The 18408-nt window shown below is 46.3% G+C and overlaps 1 protein-coding gene and 1 long non-coding RNA gene across 3 annotated transcripts; both read right to left on the reverse strand.

Moving 5' to 3' along the window:
* Nucleotides 1-306: 306 nt before the first annotated feature.
* klhl14 (kelch-like family member 14) lies at nucleotides 307-12513 on the reverse strand. 2 transcript variants are annotated; one of them, XM_028975330.1, is made up of 9 exons: nucleotides 11484-12513; nucleotides 10412-11294; nucleotides 5382-5503; nucleotides 2787-2876; nucleotides 2599-2677; nucleotides 2182-2372; nucleotides 1930-2088; nucleotides 1064-1224; nucleotides 307-892 (listed from the first exon to the last, which is right to left on the reverse strand). In XM_028975330.1, the coding sequence occupies exons 2-9, from the start codon at nucleotides 11287-11289 to the stop codon at nucleotides 752-754; spliced, it is 1821 nt and encodes a 606-aa protein (XP_028831163.1). In that variant the 5' UTR covers nucleotides 11290-11294; nucleotides 11484-12513; the 3' UTR covers nucleotides 307-751. The 2 variants fall into 2 exon arrangements, with proteins under 2 accessions (XP_028831163.1, XP_028831164.1); XM_028975331.1 differs by lacking the exon at nucleotides 11484-12513 and having other exon boundaries at nucleotides 752-892; nucleotides 1064-1221; nucleotides 10412-11289.
* Nucleotides 12514-13182: 669 nt separating this feature from the next.
* Nucleotides 13183-14739, reverse strand: LOC114787655 (uncharacterized). The gene is made up of 3 exons (XR_003749434.1): nucleotides 14724-14739; nucleotides 14515-14635; nucleotides 13183-13257 (listed from the first exon to the last, which is right to left on the reverse strand). It is a non-coding gene; the product is annotated as an uncharacterized LOC114787655 (long non-coding RNA).
* Nucleotides 14740-18408: the final 3669 nt, after the last annotated feature.

An 18408-nucleotide genomic window follows, 5' to 3' on the forward strand; every position in this document is an offset into this window, starting at 1 on the left:
AGATCATTCAGAATCAATGTTTAATACTTTTAAATACGTTTTTAGTGTTTTTTCTTTTTTCAGGATTTCGATCGGTAGAAAGTTGAAATCTGTTAAACATTAACAATTAACACTGAATACATAGCAAAGAAATACAATAATTTCATATCTGTTCTGTTTACTTTAGGCCACTGGTACACATGGCTACAGGTGGTTTTTTTTTTTTTTTTTTTTTTTTTTTTTTTGATTGTACAACCAAGAAGTGGTCAAAAATTAGACTGATGTCCTCATGCCATTTCAAAAAGTTTTAAACGTAACCAGAGTTCATTTTTTTTTTTTTTTTTTTTTTTTATAAAACGCCAGGTACGGCAACAATATTGAACAAGCAGGTGTATTTAAACAGCGCTTCCCTACTCTACAACACACACAGCATCATGGGAGTCAGAAAAAGAACCGTCTCGGACGCTCCCCACTAAATACAGAATACAGACGTGATGAGAGCGGGACCAGCTCGGATGAACAGTCTGCGTGCTTCTCTGTGGGGTCGTTTTTTTTGTTGTTTTTTTTTTTACGAAAAAGCAATAAAAACCACGAAGAGTTGCTGAATATCGACACGGACCGTTCCCAAGCTCAGAATTACGACGTGATGACTTTTCAACCCCTCCACGCGTGGTAAAGAAAGTGCTCTTGTCCAACCTGTAAAAAAATAATCTGTACACCCCCGGTGACTTCATGGTCTGACGTGAGCCGATCAGACTTCCTCCCGAAGTTCCTATTTGTTGAAGGGCAGGCAGGCCGGCAGGATGACGGTGGCGCAGGTCGGACCGGCTAGCGGCTCGGCCACCTCCCCCTCCAGCTCCGTCCACGTCCCCTTCTCCGGACTGTAGCAGATGGTGGAGGACTTGTACGCTCCCTGTCGGGAAGAAATGTTGTTAATGTGAATACGCCTCGAGGCCACGCCTCCCGACACACCCACCCGCACGGGCTAAAACCGGATAAATGCGTGAAATATGAAAATGAAAACTAGTTGCTGGAGTAAAAACGACTAGAATAAGAATATATGTTGTGAGCAGTAAAAACTCACCATACTCCAGCTGTATCCCCCCACCAGGAAGATGCTGTCGTCCAGGACGGCGCAGCCAGGGCCACTCCGGCCCTCCAGAATCGGCGTCTGGAGAATGTTCCACTGGTCTCCTTTGGGGTCGTAGCACTCGACCAGCATGACATCAAGGTGGGAGAATCCTGCTTAGTTGAGCAACAGAGACAGGAAATGAGCCGTCCATATTCCAGTTTTCCACATCCTGATAACTGAAATGCCTTTGAGGCATCAATGTGTGAAAATTTGTGGAATATTTGTGAATATTTTTGAATTGTACTTCTAGAACAATAACTTCAACCCTAATCAGATGCTGTAAATTAATAATATTCACTATGAATAATGATAAACCCTCATTAATTAGATCATAATAATAATAATAAAGTGAAGTGATTGTCACTTGTGATACACAGCAGCACAGCACACGGTGCACACAGTGAAATTTGTCCTCTGCATTTAACCATCACCCTGAGTGAGCAGGTGGGTCCCCACCATGCCCGGGGAGCAGTGTGTGGGGACGGTGAGTGTGTTACCCGCTAGGCTACTAACACCCACTTTTAAGGTGGTAGTGGCCTAGTGGGTAAGACACTCGCCTGTGAACCAGAAGACCCAGGTTCAAATCCCACTTAGTACCATTGTGTCCCTGAGCAAGACACTTAACCTTAAGTTGCTCCAGGGGGGGACTGTCCCTGTAAATACTGATTGTAAGTCGCTCTGGATAAGGGCGTCTGGTAAATGCTGTAAATGTTATCGATGACCAAGCATTTTTAAACACACATTTACATAAAAATGACATAAATGTAGAGTTAATTTGTATTTAAGCATAAAGTTTGGTGGCTCATTGTGCTCCATACCTTTCAGATGATTGCCGCCGATAGCATAGAGGCGATCGTTCATGCCGGCGAGGACGTGAATGGCTCTCTTCGTGTTCATGTCCTGTTTTCTTGCCCAGACATCCATGACAGGGTCGTAGCAGTAAAGCCAGGACACATATTCTCCATTATGGACTCCTCCTGAAATGAGATATAGATTCATATACACATAATTTAACATTGTAATTCATGATTAATCCATTGCTGCGGGATGGTGGCTGGGCGAGGACAGACCTGAGATGTAGATCTTGCCGTTGTGAACGGCCCCGGCGTGAGCCGCCAGCGGCTGCGGCAGCGACGAGACGTAGTTCCACTCGTTGGTCTCCAGGTTGTACGCCTCCACGCTGGACAGGTATCCTGACTCATTCCGTCCACCAATCACGTACAGGTGCTTATCCAGGCAGCAGGCGAAGAAGCTGGCCCTCCTACGAGCCAAACGCAGGGAACATGAAAAACGACAGTTTCCAGATCAGTAAATGTTCAGAAAGTGCTAAAATGCAAAAATCTAAAACATGCCTTCCTCTTTACCACATTGATTACCACGGCTGATCTCAAACCAGCCAAATCTTTATGTCCTTTTTTTTTTTTCCAAGACAGCCCAATCTGGCAACGTCAGCTGGTCTACTGCAGTTCAGCAGGAACGGAACCTACCTCTCTTGCATGGGCGGGAGCTGGATCCAGCTGTTGAACCTCGGATCGTATCGGCTGACGAAATTAGTACTGTGTTTACCTGGAAGTGAGAACATCGCCGGCTCATTTTCATTTACAGTCAGATTATGAACAGATCCTATTTCTGGGAGATAATATTTATCATCATATAGTCGAGGGCTGTTCTTTACCATTTGGGTTCCACTGGTCCTCCCCTCCTAACAAGAGCAGGAAGTTCTCCACTTCGACCACGCAGTGATGGGCACTGTTGTAAGGCATTACTGCAGAAACATGCACATAAATATAGAAGTAAATGCTCTAGCCTGTCTTTTTATTACAAAATCTGACTCCATTATCAGCAGATTACAGTTATGTCCTGTTGATTCCCCACATTCAGAGTTTTCTGCTTACTGAGATGGGTGGCTTCATTTCATTTTTCAGAAAGACGGGATGAAGGAGTAGAAGGTAAAATGCATGTTGTTTAACCATCCAACACACCTCCATACCTGGATTTCACAGACAATGCGCCATATTTTCCCCAGGAACTTGGAATGGAGAAACTAACTGCCACCACCCAGAACTTTCTGATTGATGTGTAACTATTTCTGGTATTCTGATGAAATTGAATGATGTTTTTAGAAAGTTTTTGAAAAGGGGGAGGAGCCTACAGGCATGATTGACAGCTCTGAAACGCCCTGCTTCCTCATTCATACGATTTACATCAGCCCCATCCATAAGGTGTGTCGTTCCAACCCTGATCCCATTCCAAATCATTTCTACATCAGGCTATGCACACATTTTTAAAGTGACCATTGGGATGAAGTCCCGGGTTCGATCCCCGGCATCTCCATGGTCACTGCTGAAGGGGCACACATTTCGTTTTCTTGAACCACCTACCTAAACACTTCGTGTGCCAGATAATGTGCTCGGCCTCAAAAGAAGGGTTTCAAGAAGGGTTTGAGGAAAGCAGCCTGGCTTCCATATTCTCCAGATCCGAGTGTCAGATCCAGCTGGGAATGAGTGCTGTGATAGCAGGTACAGCAGGTACCTTCAGAGCCCAGGCCTGGAGGTCTGGTGAGGTCAGGGCTGATGACCTCCACAAGTTGGGTTTTATTAAGTGTTATTAAGTTAATCGTGCCAGCGGGTGGGAGGTGTGCAGGAAGTGCGCCGCCCACCTGTCCGTCTCCATCAGTCATTTCCCGTGTCACCTCGCCGCCGGCTGATGGATCGCGCCCGCCGCAGAATTAGACAGGCCCGAGACTCCTCCCTCTCCGATCTTAACTCGACTCGGCGCCCGGGGGGGGGGGCCGGATAATACAGTTTTATCTCGCATCGAGGCTGAGTGGAGATTATTCCCGCCGCCTGCTCCACTTCACGGGCGCCAGCGTGATTGACAGAGACTTGCTCCCCGGTCCCTGGCGCTGCCACTCAAGCGGCGAATGGGGAGCCTTCGTTTCAGAACGCCCGCGTGCCGGCTGCGGACCCGTTACCGCCAGCCAAGGAGAACTGTCCGCTTCTATCAGAACCTCCACCCTGCGTCTGGTCTACATTTCTGTTCCCCGGTGGTCCGGGTCTAAAGTGTGGTGTCCCAGTCCAGGTACAGGCCAGGCCTAGTGGTTCGATTCCCGGTCAGGGAAGGGTTGTAAAAATTCGAATACTTCATTGATGGCGACGTTTAAGCGTGTTGTCGGTCACTCTGGATAAGCGTGTCTGCCAAATGCCACAAATGGGACGCTGTTGTACTCAGCCAGCAGGGGGCAGCCGGCCCCCAAAAAAGCCGAATTTGTGAAGTATCGGGTCCATCCTAAATTCCACTGATGGATGTCTTAATCAAACGCTGTCCATTTCAGGCTCCAGCTCATTGCAATGTTGTGACTGAATGTTAATAATGACATCAGAGAGCTGTTGATAATTTCGCCCCTCTGCCTGGCCATGAACCATTTGAATCGTAGTTTCTGTATTAAAACAAAAAATTTCTGGTCCTAAAGGTGCAACAAATTAACCAACTCAACAGAGTTTTTATTTCATTTGAAGGATTCTTTGTTTGCAATGTTCGTGCTGCAGAAAGCAAGATTGTTGATTATTGATTATTAATAAAAAAAAAAAAAGAATGGGGATGAAATCCCCAGGGTGGTAGCAGCCTAGTGGGTAAGACACTCGCCTATGAACCAGAAGACCCGGGTTCGAATCCCACTTACTACCATTGTGTCCCTGAGCAAGACACCTAACCCTGAGTGTCTCCAGGGGGGGACTGTCCCTGTAAATACTGATTGTAAGTCGCTCTGGATAAGGGCGTCTGATAAATGCTGTAAATGTAAATGAAATGGGACGTTTTGGAAAATATAAATAAAAATATGTATTTGAATAAAGTTACAAGGCAGATGTGTCATGATTTGGAGCTTTTGTGAAGTGACTTTACCATAAACTGCCTTGGTTAAATTGCTGACACTGTAAGGGAATATTCTAACATTATGAATAGTGTTATACTGTGACATTTTACAAAAATTACTAAAAAATGCCTGCCTCCTGTATTTGTCTTATGTATCTTTATTTGGTCCTAAAAACTAAATGCCAATGCTTTTAGTCTGAGTCCAGAATATTTAGAAGAAAATCAATTTTCTTGACACATCCATCTACAACTAATTTCACACTAGGGGAGAAAGCCAAGGAATATGTTGCTCTGGTTTGATATAAAACATGCACGTGTGTGTGATGCCATGACGAAATGTACGTTTGAAATCAGACTTATGGCTCCACAATGATGAAGCAGGGCGAATGAAACTCACTGGTCAGGATCTTCCACGTCTTCTTCTCATCGTCGTAGTACTGAACCAGGTTACTGGGCAGGCGGTCCGGGCCGGGCGGCAGCCCCCCAACCAGCAGCAGCATCCTCTTGTTGGAGCGAATCCTGCCGTTGTCAGGTTAAACAGAAAAGACCGGATCAAACGCTGAACGTCGGACGTGCCCGCTGCAGATGGTTCTGGCCACGCCGCACGGCCCTCTCCACGCCTGCAGGGGGCAGTGGTGTGAAAGCGTTCGCTGCTCCACGCTCCAGTGAGGAGCAGCCGCAGAAGAATCGTTTAATTTCATGTTCACAGATGGAGAGAAATGTTAATACCAATTCTCCTCTGATCACAAATGCAGACCTTTAGAGAACACGGCTCCCTCGACGTTCTACCTGCAGCGCTGCTCCACGGAGATGTTCTCATTGCTCCTCAAACAAAGAAATCCTCTCAACACCATCACACAACAAAGAGCACGACATGGACACATCACGTTAAAGCTTTTTATAAGGATTCATTTGCTAAATAGAGGAGACTGGTTCTACAAACGACTGACCTAGAACTCAAGGAGATGTTTCCTAGCAACAGGTAATATGCAAAGTAAATATATTCAAGTATAAAGTAGCTATTTAATAATAATCGCTGATCTTATATAAAAAAATAAATTAGTGCATCCCACACAGGACGCGGGCCACGCCTCTGATGTAGGCATAATGCGAATCTGTAGTTTATCACACGGTACGGCAGGATACTGACATTAATTAATAAACTTTTCAATCCAGGGTCTACTTAGTGTTGTTTTCATTAGTGCTCATTTTCATTTTTTAACAAAATATCTTCATCAACGAACCTTTATGAGCTTAAGGAAATGAAACGAGATGCAATGTAAATGCTGGTCATGTGACGATAACTATAATGAAATATACCATGTAATATTGTTGACAAATAAAAATAAGACTAAATGAGGTTTACAAAATAAACGCTATATTAAAATATTTCTTCCTTTTCATTGAAGAAAACGAGATGTTATTACCTCTCATTTAATCACATTATTATTATTATTTTCTGTGTCTTCCATATTCGCATACACTTCCTCAGTTTGCACATTATTTACATTTCAGGATGCTTGTGGCAGGTTATAGATATATGGTGGTGGGTTATAGATATATGGTGGGTTATAGATATTTGGTGTTGGTTTATAGATATATGGTGGTGGGTTATAGATATCTGGTATTGCATTATAGATATATGGTGGCGGGTTATAGATATTTGGTGTTGGTTTATAGATATTTGGTGGTGGGTTGTAGATATATGGTGGTGGTTTATAGATATATGGTGGTAGGATATAGATATATGGTGGTGGGTTATAGGTATATGGTGGCAGGTTATAAATAGTTGGTGGTGGGTTATAGATATTTGGTATTGGTTTATAGATATATGGTGTTGGGTTATAGATATTTGGTGTTGGTTTATAGATATATGGTGTTGGGTTATAGATATTTGGTGTTGGTTTATAGATATATGGTGGTGAGTTATAGATATATGGTGTTGGGTAATAGATATTTGGTGGCGGGTTATAGATGTATGGTGGTGGGTTATAGATATTTGGTGGTGGGTTATAGATATATGGTGGTGGTTTATAGATATATGATGGCGGGTTATAGGTATATGGTGGTGAGTTATAGATATTTGGTGGTGGGTTATAGATATTTGATGTTGGGTTGTAAATATTTGGTGGTGGCTTTATAGATATTTGGTATTGCATTATTGATATATGGTGGCGGGTTATAGATATTTGGTGTTGGGTTGTAGATATATGGTGGTGGTTTATAGATATATGGTGGTAGGATATAGATATATGGTGGCGGGTTATAGATATATGGTGGCAGGTTATAAATAGTTGGTGGTGGGTTATAGATATTTGGTATTGGTTTATAGATATATGGTGTTGGGTTATAGATATTTGGTGTTGGTTTATAGATATATGGTGTTGGGTTATAGATATATGGTGGTGAGTTATAGATATATGGTGTTGGGTAATAGATATTTGGTGGCGGGTTATAGATGTATGGTGGTGGGTTATAGATATTTGGTGTTGGTTTATAGATGTATGGTGGTGGGTTATAGATATTTGGTGTTGGTTTATAGATATTTGGTGGTGGGTTATAGATATATGGTGGTGGTTTATAGATATATGGTGGTGGGATATAGATATATGGTGGTGGGTTATAGGTATATGGTGGCAGGTTATAAATAGTTGGTGGTGGGTTATAGATATTTGGTATTGGTTTATAGATATATGGTGTTGGGTTATAGATATTTGGTGTTGGTTTATAGATATATGGTGTTGGGTTATAGATATTTGGTGTTGGTTTATAGATATATGGTGGCGGGTTATAGGTATATGGTTTTGGGTTATAGATATATGGTGTTGGGTTATAGATATTTGGTGTTGGTTTATAGATATATGGTGTTGGGTTATAGATATTTGGTGTTGGTTTATAGATATATGGTGGCGGGTTATAGGTATATGGTTTTGGGTTATAGATATATGGTGTTGGTTTATAGATATATGGTGTTGGGTTATAGATATTTGGTGTTGGTTTATAGATATATGGTGGCGGGTTATAGGTATATGGTGGCGGGTTATAGATATTTGGTGGCGGGTTATAGATATATGGTGTTGGGTTATAGGTATATGGTGGCGGGTTATAGATATTTGGTGGTGGGTTATTGATATATGGTGGTGGGTTATAGATATTTGGTGTTGGTTTATAGATATATGGTGGCGGGTTATAGGTATATGGTTTTGGGTTATAGATATATGGTGTTGGGTTATAGATATTTGGTGTTGGTTTATAGATATATGGTGTTGGGTTATACATATTTGGTGGCGGGTTATAGATATTTGGTGGCGGGTTATAGATATATGGCGGTGGGTTATAGATATATGGCGGTGGGTTATAGGTATATGGTGGCGGGTTATAGATATTTGGTGGCGGGTTATAGATATATGGCGGTGGGTTATAGATATATGGTGGTGGGTTATAGATAGTTGGTGGTGGGTTATAGATATATGGTGTTGGGTTATAGATATTTGGTGTTGGTTTATAGATATATGGTGTTGGGTTATACATATTTGGTGTTGGTTTATAGGTATATGGTGGCGGGTTATAGATATTTGGTGGCGGGTTATAGATATATGGCGGTGGGTTATAGATATATGGCGGTGGGTTATAGGTATATGGTGGAAGGTTATAGGTATATGGTGGTGGGTTATCAGATGTCTGGGAGAAGGTTATAAATAGTTGGTGGCGGGTTATCAGATGTCTGGGAGAAAAAGTGCCTTCTGACACTTACTTTACAATGAAGTGGGGAAAAAATCAGAATGTGTGTCGAAAAACATGGGGAGAAATGCAGCCGCTGGAATGGATGTTGAGTATTCTTCAGTCTATAAGTTAAAAATAATATAGTAATAAGAAAACCTTCTTTTAATTATGAAACTAAAATACCATTTTCATTGACTAAAACTAGACTAAAATGGTCATGGATAACTTTAAAGACTAATATGCTCAGACGTTTAGTTGACTGAAACTCGCGTAGACTAAAATGAGACTGGGTGGTCAATTGGGTGGTAGTAGCCTAGCGGGTAACACACTCGCCTATGAACCAGAAGACCCGGGTTCGAATCCCACTTACTACCATTGTGTCCCTGAGCAGGACACTTAACCCTAAGTTGCTCCAGGGAGACTGTCCCTGTAACTACTGATTGTAAGTCGCTCTGGATAAGGGCGTCTGGTAAATGCTGTAAATGTAAATGAGTCTGGACGTGACTAATAAAAAGTAAAATGACCGTTTGACACGTAGATTAGTCTACAACTAAAATTGAGAGAGGCCACCATAAGAACAACTAGAATAAAAAGGGGCTTCTGTGGCCCTGAGGCCTGTAACAAGCTGAGTGTTGCGCTTCCTGAATCGGAATGCAGGTCGCTTGTTGTCACCGAGATGTGACAAACGTGCCGCTGGCTACCCGTCTCACACCCTCTCCGCTGAGACGCGTCTCGGGGCGACATTCCTCTTCCTGAATCATATTAATTCAATTAGCCGTGAAGCAGCTGAAATGATCATGAAGGGTGCCATGCTGTGGCATCAACCTAGACCAACACGCCCTGCATGTGTTGGCACTCTATTGGCCCACAGCGGCCATGTGACTTCGCCTCAGCCACTCAGCACCCACTCGAGGCCGCTGGCGCAGCCCACAGCCCTGGGCAACGTGCTCCCGAGCGCGCCTCACAGCTACGCGCATTTTATGCTCAAGCTGAACCCTGATTTATTGCCGGCCGAGTTTTTGGTAACCTCGGGAGATGATCGGCCCGCCGTCAACGTGGTCCCGAGAGGTGGACCCAGGAGGTGCCTGAAGAACCGCGTGCAGTGCGTGGCCACGAGGATCAGATTTGCTACCTTCCTGATGGCCATGTGACCGCGAATCCGCGGTGTTAAAGAAGAAACCGTGGCAGGGTGTGGCATCGCGGTGCATGTTCACATGTTCACATCTCACTCCTGTTTGCATGCATGACTTTGCCCATATCTGCTGATTAAAAGAACGTTCTAACAACCATCAAATAAAAAGGAAAAAACCACTACGGTCATTTCTGTATTGATGAACTGGTGAGCAGAGTACGACTGGGAAAGAATTGGGAATTCCGAAATGTCAGTGCAGTATTTAGAATACGGAACACCTTTAGAATATATCTGATGCATTATTTGAAATATATGCTTTTTAACCCCACTGGTTCCCAGTCTGGTGCCTTTATAAGGTGCCGAAGCGCACTGCAATCAGTAATAAATAATATTCGTATCAGGAGTCACATTGTGCCTGGTGTAAACTGTACGTGACTGATCATGAATATACAATATTCCGAATTTATTACTGTATTTTCGCTACTTTTTGACACCGCGGTGCGTATAATGGTACGGTCTTGCGCTAAGCTGGACTGGTTTGATTTAATGTGCCTGGTACAGAGACCCCTCACCTGCTGGCCACCGTCTGCCGGCAGTGCTGCCGGAAGGGCATCAGGTGGTAGTTCATGGCGTCCAGCAGCAGCTTCTGGCACGCCGGGTCGCTCCTCATGAAGTCCACCGACTGCACCCGCTCCACCAGCTCCGGGGCGGGGATGAGGGCGAAGCGCAGCCTCTTCATCAGGTCGGGGGCGCGGTGCATGCGGCCCTCGCGCTCGTGCTCCAGCCACAGGACGGACATCTGGAAGAGGGCCAGCTCGGACTCCACGGGCGGGGGCAGCGAGTCCAGCATGGCGCACATCTCCTCGAAGTTGAGCAGCAGCACGTCCTCCACCAGGTACTTGTTGGCCAGCTTCTTGGTCTCGTCCAGGCCGTGCAGGGCGGCGATCTTGCAGATCTGCTTGTAGTTCTGCACCGAGATCTGGTCGTTGAGGAACTGCACGCTCAGCTTGGTGATCTGCGGGACGTTGAGGATCTTGCTGACGGCCAGCACCTCCTCCACCGTGTCCAGGGACAGGGTGACGTTGGCCGTGTACAGGTACTCCAGCACCAGGCGCAGCCCGACGGAGGAGCAGCCCTGCAGCACCAGGTTGCCGATGGGCCGGCCGCCGGGCGGCAGCTTGTCGTCGGGCGAGGACGAGGGGGTCCCCCTGTCGCCGCCCGGCTCCTTCCCGGCGACCCCCTCGCCGCTCAGCACGCGGGCGGAGAAGAGCGACCGGAAGTACTGCGAGCAGGACGCCAGCACGGCTCGGTGGCAGTGGAACTGCTGTCCCTGCGCCGTCAGCGTCACGTCGCAGAACAGCTGCTTCCGCCACAGCAGGTTGAGCCCGTGCAGCAGGGTGTCGCTGTGCGTGGGGTCAAAGGTGGACGTCCTGTCCCCCGATCTGGACATGGCGCCTGCGGAGAGGTGCAGAAATTAAACTTCCGCTAAAAAGAGCCGCCGGGGCTCCGACGCCCGAGATGCCGGAGCCGCGGCGTCGTCATCCGGCATCGTCCCGGGCGGAGCGTCGTTGTCCGGGCTGCCCGGATCCGGAGGAGGGGTGGGGGACGCGTGACGCCTCCCTTCCTCCCCGAAAAAAAACTTACCTGAGTTCGGAGCTCCGGGTCCCCGGGTGTCCCCGCTCGACCTCCCTTTGTTCTCGGTCCCTTCTAAAGCCCCCGGGTCGCCGGCGGCTCCGCGACGACGCACCGGCTCCCACTCATATAACGGCGCGAAATCCCCGCTTATTTCCCGCCGCCGCCCGCGTCCCTGTCCCCGTCCCCCCCGAGTTCGTGCGCGAGTGTGAGCGGGAGCTGTGCTTTCTGCAAGAGAAGAAGGGGAAAGAAGCAGAAGCAGAAGAAGAAATATACGTGTGACAAATTATGCTACCAAGAAACAACACATCATTATCCTTGGGCCCGCGGCGCGGTGAGTCGTGTCGAGAGTAATAGGAAATCCACGGTCGGGGAGAGAAGCGGTCGCGCATGGCCGGCGGAGGGGGACCGTGCGGGGCTGCGGATGCTGGAGAGACTCGCGAAATTATGGCTCAGGGCTATTGTAAAAACTGTCGAGCGTAAATGACTGCGATTTCCAACATCTATGGAAGGGGGAAGAGAGGGGGGAGAGAGAAGAGGGGGTGCTGGGTGGGTGTGGGGGTGCCTGGCTGGCTGTTATGGAGAGAAGCGTCAAGTTTTAGTGCGCATTGCTAATTAGTCAATTTCTCTCTGCCTTCACAGACCGACGGCTCTGCTGCTGAGCTGAAACTGCTAATTTCTGGGACCGGCCTTTTTCTCTCTTTCTCCTTTTTTCTTTTTTTTTTTTTTTGGAACTGGACGGATGAATGGCTTGTCTCGCACAAATGACAAAAAGCCCCCCTGCCTTAATCTCCGTCGCCAAAATAACCCCGCAGTCCTTCAAAAAGAGCCAACTTCGCGGGCGCGAGTTGAATGCACGGCGGAGGTTAGAATAGTTTTATAGCCTTTTCATATCCAAAGCAACTTTGGCAAGGGCCCGGGCCCTCGTGTCTCGGCACGGCACCAGGAGCCTAAAAAATCCCCACTTCACGGGGTCTCCGGTCCCAATCCACTCTGTTGTCCTTTGTTGTCCCCGGATGGTGGGACAACTTGTCCTGCTCCATTCGACTAGCCGAGACTAACGGCACCTTTAAGAAGCAGCTGAAATCACACTTGTTCAAAAAGTATTTCAGACGAGTCCAACACTCACACACACACACACACATGCACAAAATACATTGTAAGTCACTCTGGATAAGGGCGTCTGCCAAATGCCTTAAATGTAAATATATATATATATATATAGTCGTCCAGCACTTAACAATTCCCTAGCACCGCGCACTCAGGCTGATGGGTTAAATGCAGAGGACAAATTTCACTGTGTGCACCGTGTGCTGTGCTGCTGCTTCAGCATGCTCTATTCCTGACAAGTTAGGCCTTAGTTTTTGGACTCAAAATCTATAGAAACCGAACGAGAATTGCTGGCGTCTGCCGAGTAAAGTAAAGTAAAGGGTCCCCGGGAGTGAAGCCGTGTGCGTGCCTTTTCGCTCCGGGGCCGAATGCGGCGCCGCCGCCGCCATAAACTACGGGGCGACTTTGACAGCCACTTGTGACAGTCCTCTATGCATAAAACCGGGGCGCACGCAAGGGCACCGAGCCGGTTCGACTTGGCCGCCCAAGAGTGGAGCTGATGGAAGCGCAGATTAGTCTGTGTGTCGATGCATACATAAACCGCGAATTAGTAAGGTCATGAAGAATGGACTGTCGTATACGGTTATGAGAACACGTCGTCAGATGATGCTGCACATGGGCGCCGTTATGTAGGAGGGTGAAGGCCAAGTTCTTTCGGGGTCCCTCTAGCAAACGCCTGTGGAAAAACAGCATAAGTTAAAAGAACGTCTCGTAATTACATCAGCCAGACTTTATAACATTAAAAATCTAACGTGATGGGTTCATGCACACCGGATCACGTCCAATTGCGGAACAGGGTCTGGACTCTGCTGTTACCATGACACGTTTATGAATAATCTCACAATATTTCACAAAACCTGTAAAAGGTGGAGCTACGGCGGAAATGTAACTTCTTCCGTCTTTCATCTTGATATCGGACATATTTGTCGCTCCACATCTGCGGCGTCCTGGTGACGTGGTGTCAGGTTTAAACGAATCTGAGGGGGTTCGGTGGGCTATATTCCCCCCTAAAACAGACGTTCGCAGACGACTGGCTTTCCGGGCCGCATCATGCCGCTGCGTTGAGGCTTCGCGTCCTCCTGCAACCTGCAGCGGGACTTCGTAAGCGTGTACTTCGTCACAAGTGTACGTCTTTAGAACGAGTGCAACTAGTATCTTAAAAACTGTCACACGTGCAGCACCAGATACGTGGTGGCACCTGTAAAAGTGCCAGTAGAACCACTTTTAATCTTTCTCTAATGTGTTTAACCGGACCAGCATGTTGCCACTTCGAAGCGTTTATTGTGCAGAGATTTTTAAGTTCAGTTTACGTCTGTGTGTACTGTGGTATAAAGCGCTCCTGAACTCCTTGAATGGTACAGGGTGGGTCATTTATATGGATCCACCTTAATAAAATGGGAATGGTTGGTGACATTAACGTCCTGTTCGTGGCACATTAGTATATGTGAGGGGGCAAACTTTTCAAGATGGGTGGGGACCATAGTGGGCATTTTGTCGGCCATCTTGGATCCAACTTTTATTTTTTCAATAGGAAGAGGGTCATGTGACCCATCAAATTTATTGGTAATTTCACAAGAAAAACAATGGTGTGCGTAACTTTATTCTTTCGTGAGTTATTTACAACTTTCTGACCACTTATAAAATGTGTTCAATGTCACCAACCATTCCCATTTTATTAAGGTGTACCCATATAAATGGCCCACAATGTACATTGTCGCTTTGTTTATTGCTCCGTCCGCGTTATAACCTGTTTAAATGTGAATGAATGAAAACAGGAACCCGGAGCTCAGAACCAGAACACAGGTAAATCATCTTTACACACGCGTGTGTGTCTGACAAGGCCATTAAACACATCAGCACCTGGACTGATAGAGCATGGCTTGTCATGTTCCACGAGCCACGTCAACTGTCACCGAGTTCCGTAATTACTTACGCAGTCGTACAAAGATCACAATTCCGCACAATTCCTCCAATTATAGTCCGGTGTCGGGGGAACTGGGGGTGCGTGTTGTATGGTAAGTACGTTCAATCCTGGCACAAGCCAGTTCACCCACCTGCACAAAACATGGTGGCCTGCAACGTCACAGCAAGCTCCTCAAGCCTGATGGCGCTTCTCATGTGGGCCGAGAGGAACCGTTTTACCTGAATGACGAGGAAGCGGCCCCGTAATCGGAAGGTTGTGGGTTCGAATCCCGATCCGCCGAGGTCCCATCCCCAAACGCTGCTCCCCGGGCGCCTGTCATGGCTGCTCACTGCCACCAAGGGTGATGGTTAAATACAGAGGACACGTTTGACAATCACTTCACTTTCACAAGGCAACCGTCCTTTACATGGTTAGAAAATAAACGATAAAACAGGTTCTAATAATCACGGTTCTTTTATGGCGAAATCTCCCGTTTCCTCTGGCTGTACGGCCGCATAATGTTATTTTTTTTATATGCCACCCAGCCAAGTCTCCCTCGACTTACAGTAGACTTGTTAGACGAAGTGGCCGTCTCCAGCTCTTTAAGCTACGAGTAGCAACTCAGTCTCCTGAGGCCAATGGACTTCAAACTGTGGGGCCTTCCGCCTGCTCTGTGTTACAGGGACGAGTGGAGGAAGCTTCATCAGATGAGAAAAGAATTTCCAGACTAATTAAACCCTTTGAGACACAGAATCACACTACAGTGATTTACAACTCTCTCTATAACCGCCATACCAACTCATATTTATCTGTCATATTACATATATACGTGCCGGGGCTGTCTATAGGAAAAGTGCTTCGCCGGAGGGAAAGAGTTCGCCTGCATATCGACAGCCGCTGTGTCCGGGGCCTGATCAGTTATCAATCAAATACGTTTTTTTTTAAAAAAGCCACAGTCGCCAGTTCACGAAGATCCATGTATACAGCGTGTACACGCACATATAGCCGTTTATATACACGTACGGTTTTAAATGTCCGCCAGCATCTAATTTAAATCTTTTAAAGATGGCATCAGGTCAAGGCTCGGAGGCGAGAAGAAGAACGGGTGCAGCGGGAGAGGGGCTGGGAGTCAGCTCTCCCGGGCATAATTCCTTTAGCCTGCTGCAGCAGGGAGTATGCTAAGATAGAAAGTATTATTTTCCTAAATGGAAGGTGTCAGATGGTCACGGACGCGTGGTCGGGTGTTCAAGATCACCGCTTCCCATCTGCAATTTGTGACGTGTGAAAGATTCAGCCCAAATGTGCTCACAAACTGGAAACCCTCGCCACTTTCTCTTATCACGGCAAAGCAAGATAACCAGCTGTTTACAGATCAAGGGACATATCATATTAATATCATAGAGGGTGCGATACCATCTTGTTTTTTAAAAAATATTTTCTTAACTAAGAGTGGTGTGGTATGGCAGCCTTCAAAAAGTTTTAATTTATCACGGTGGCACAGTGCAGGATGCTCTTCTGTCCAAAATAATCAAAAAGAATTTTAATTTAAAAACCACGACTCACAGAACCCGCACCGTTGTCAGCACACAATGGTTATAATTTCAGTTTTACTGTGGAAAAATATGGGTGCTGGGAGCCTAGCGGGTAACACACTCGCCTGTGAACCAGAAGACCCAGGTTCAAATCCCGCTACCATTACCATCGTGTCCCTGAGCAGGACACTTAACCCTGTGTTGCTCCAGGGGGGGACTGTCCCTGTAACTACTGATTGTAAGTCGCTCTGGATAAGGACGTCTGATAAATGCTGTAAATGTAAATGAAAAATATCCATATGTGATGAATGTGAGGGTACAGATGCATTGGAAAAGATGGCACATCTGTTAAAAGTCAGTACAATATAACTACAGCACTGGCGTAGTTCTGGCGTAGTGTCAACGTTTGAGAGTAAACCTATTTACAACACTGAGTAAATCAACTTTAACAGCAGAGTTGGACGTCAGTGTAGAGTTCTGCAGACACGCAGTGAGGCTTCAGCTCTACACAGTGTGGATTAAATTCATTTACAGCGTCTACCAGACGTCCTTATCCAGAGCGACTTACAGTCAGTAGTTACAGGGACAGTCCCCCCCTGGAGACACTCAGGGTTAAGTGTCTTGCTCAGGGACACGATGGTAGTAAGTGGGGTTTGAACCTGGGACTCTGCGGTCTTCTGGTTTGTAGGCGAGTGTTTTACCGCCAGTACCAGCATGCACAGACATACGGACTCTAAATTGAGTTGAATTAACTCTGAAAAGTCGACACTAGCAACACTGGAGTCAATTTTTCTCTAATTAGTGGGACCAAATGTTAAAACCAACTTACAGTAAGTGTAATATTTACACTTTTTTACTGTGCACACACACACACACACCACCATGATGAAACTCAACACCCGACTGAGGTGTGTGTGGGTGCATAAGAACCGACAAGGTATTGCAAGAGGAAGTGTGTGTGTGTGTGTGTGTGTGTGTGTGAGAGACTCCCATCGCAGCGTGGCCCAACTGTTCTGAGACCACATCACAACTGGTGACAAGGAGGAGGAGCACCAGAAGATGGGAGCAGCTCGGTGCCGGGCGCTCCCATGCCAGCGGCGAGGAGGGCCGGGGCGGCGGAGCGCTCCCGGGCGCGGTGGAGCGGTCTCGGGCGCGGTGGCGCGGTCACCTGGGGAAGGTGGAGCCGCTGTTGCAGGACCGATGCTTATTTCTTGGGAGAATTGAGGGAATTTATTAGCTAAGCCACCAGCCAAATGGTGCCGACAACATGGCCGGGAAAAATAGGAGTGACGTCACTGCCGGCGCGCCAATTAACGCTAGAAATTAACTAGCATGCCAGAGAGAGAGAGAGAGAGAGAGAGCAACAAACAAGCTCATCCCCTGTTCACACGAGTTGTAAAAAAAAAAAGATCATTATTAGCACGGTGATGGAAACCACAGCGACCAGTAAGTCCGGCGAATGTGAAATTCCATTTCTCTCCCCTTCCTTTGTTCTGACGGTTGCATCCTGTTTTATTTCCTTCTTTTTTTTTATTCTCCGTGTCTAATATGGTCAGCACTCCCAATTATTCACTCCAGTGACAACCGAAACGAACGCGGAGCCCGAACCGGTGCGCTCGGCGTTATCTCCAGCCCTGGGATACTGTGACAGTAATTAACACGGGACGCGTGTACAGGGCACGAAGTCGTCACAAACAGGCAATGCGACGTCACACGGGTCACGTCACCAAATCCGGCCCGATGCACCGCAGCAGAACACGGTGAACAGCAGCAGCTTGCCTGGAGCCGGCCGCAATACAGTCGTCGTGCGTACTGTAGGGCCTTCTTAACAGATGTAATTTGTGTTTTCCAATCAGTGAGTTGATTTCTGCTCATTATGCTCCAGATTCACACCGGTAAGTGAGCAAAGTTTGGATTGATTGACTCTAATTAACTAAAAAACGTTCCAAGCCATAGATTTATTACCAGGCTAGCTAGACACAAATGTCAGAGACTTTCACAAATTATTATCCTGTTAAGATAAATGTCTTTGAAATCAAAGGAGTGTGGAAACACTGGGAACATACATTATTTTCATGATGAATTTGTTTGCATCCTCCTGCCTTTTTTTTTTTTTTTTTTTTTTTGCATACTGCAAATTTTCCTTAAATATGGGTACAAATCTATTAACATGCCCGACTCTGGGAAAAAACTAGATCCTGGCTCTCCAGTTGCTTGTATATGTATAAACCGTTACATATGTTGTTTAATATATATCATAAATAATACGGATAAATAGTGATGCAACGCTGTGTGTTCCGTATGAGGAAACCTCTGATCCCTTCATTGTTCTTTGATAAATAAAATGTATTTGAGTGACGATCTTGCACCAATCATTCAACGTCACAGCTGC

The sequence above is a fragment of the Denticeps clupeoides genome, chromosome 4 (genome assembly GCF_900700375.1).
Source record: "Denticeps clupeoides chromosome 4, fDenClu1.1, whole genome shotgun sequence".
Taxonomy (NCBI): domain Eukaryota; kingdom Metazoa; phylum Chordata; class Actinopteri; order Clupeiformes; family Denticipitidae; genus Denticeps; species Denticeps clupeoides.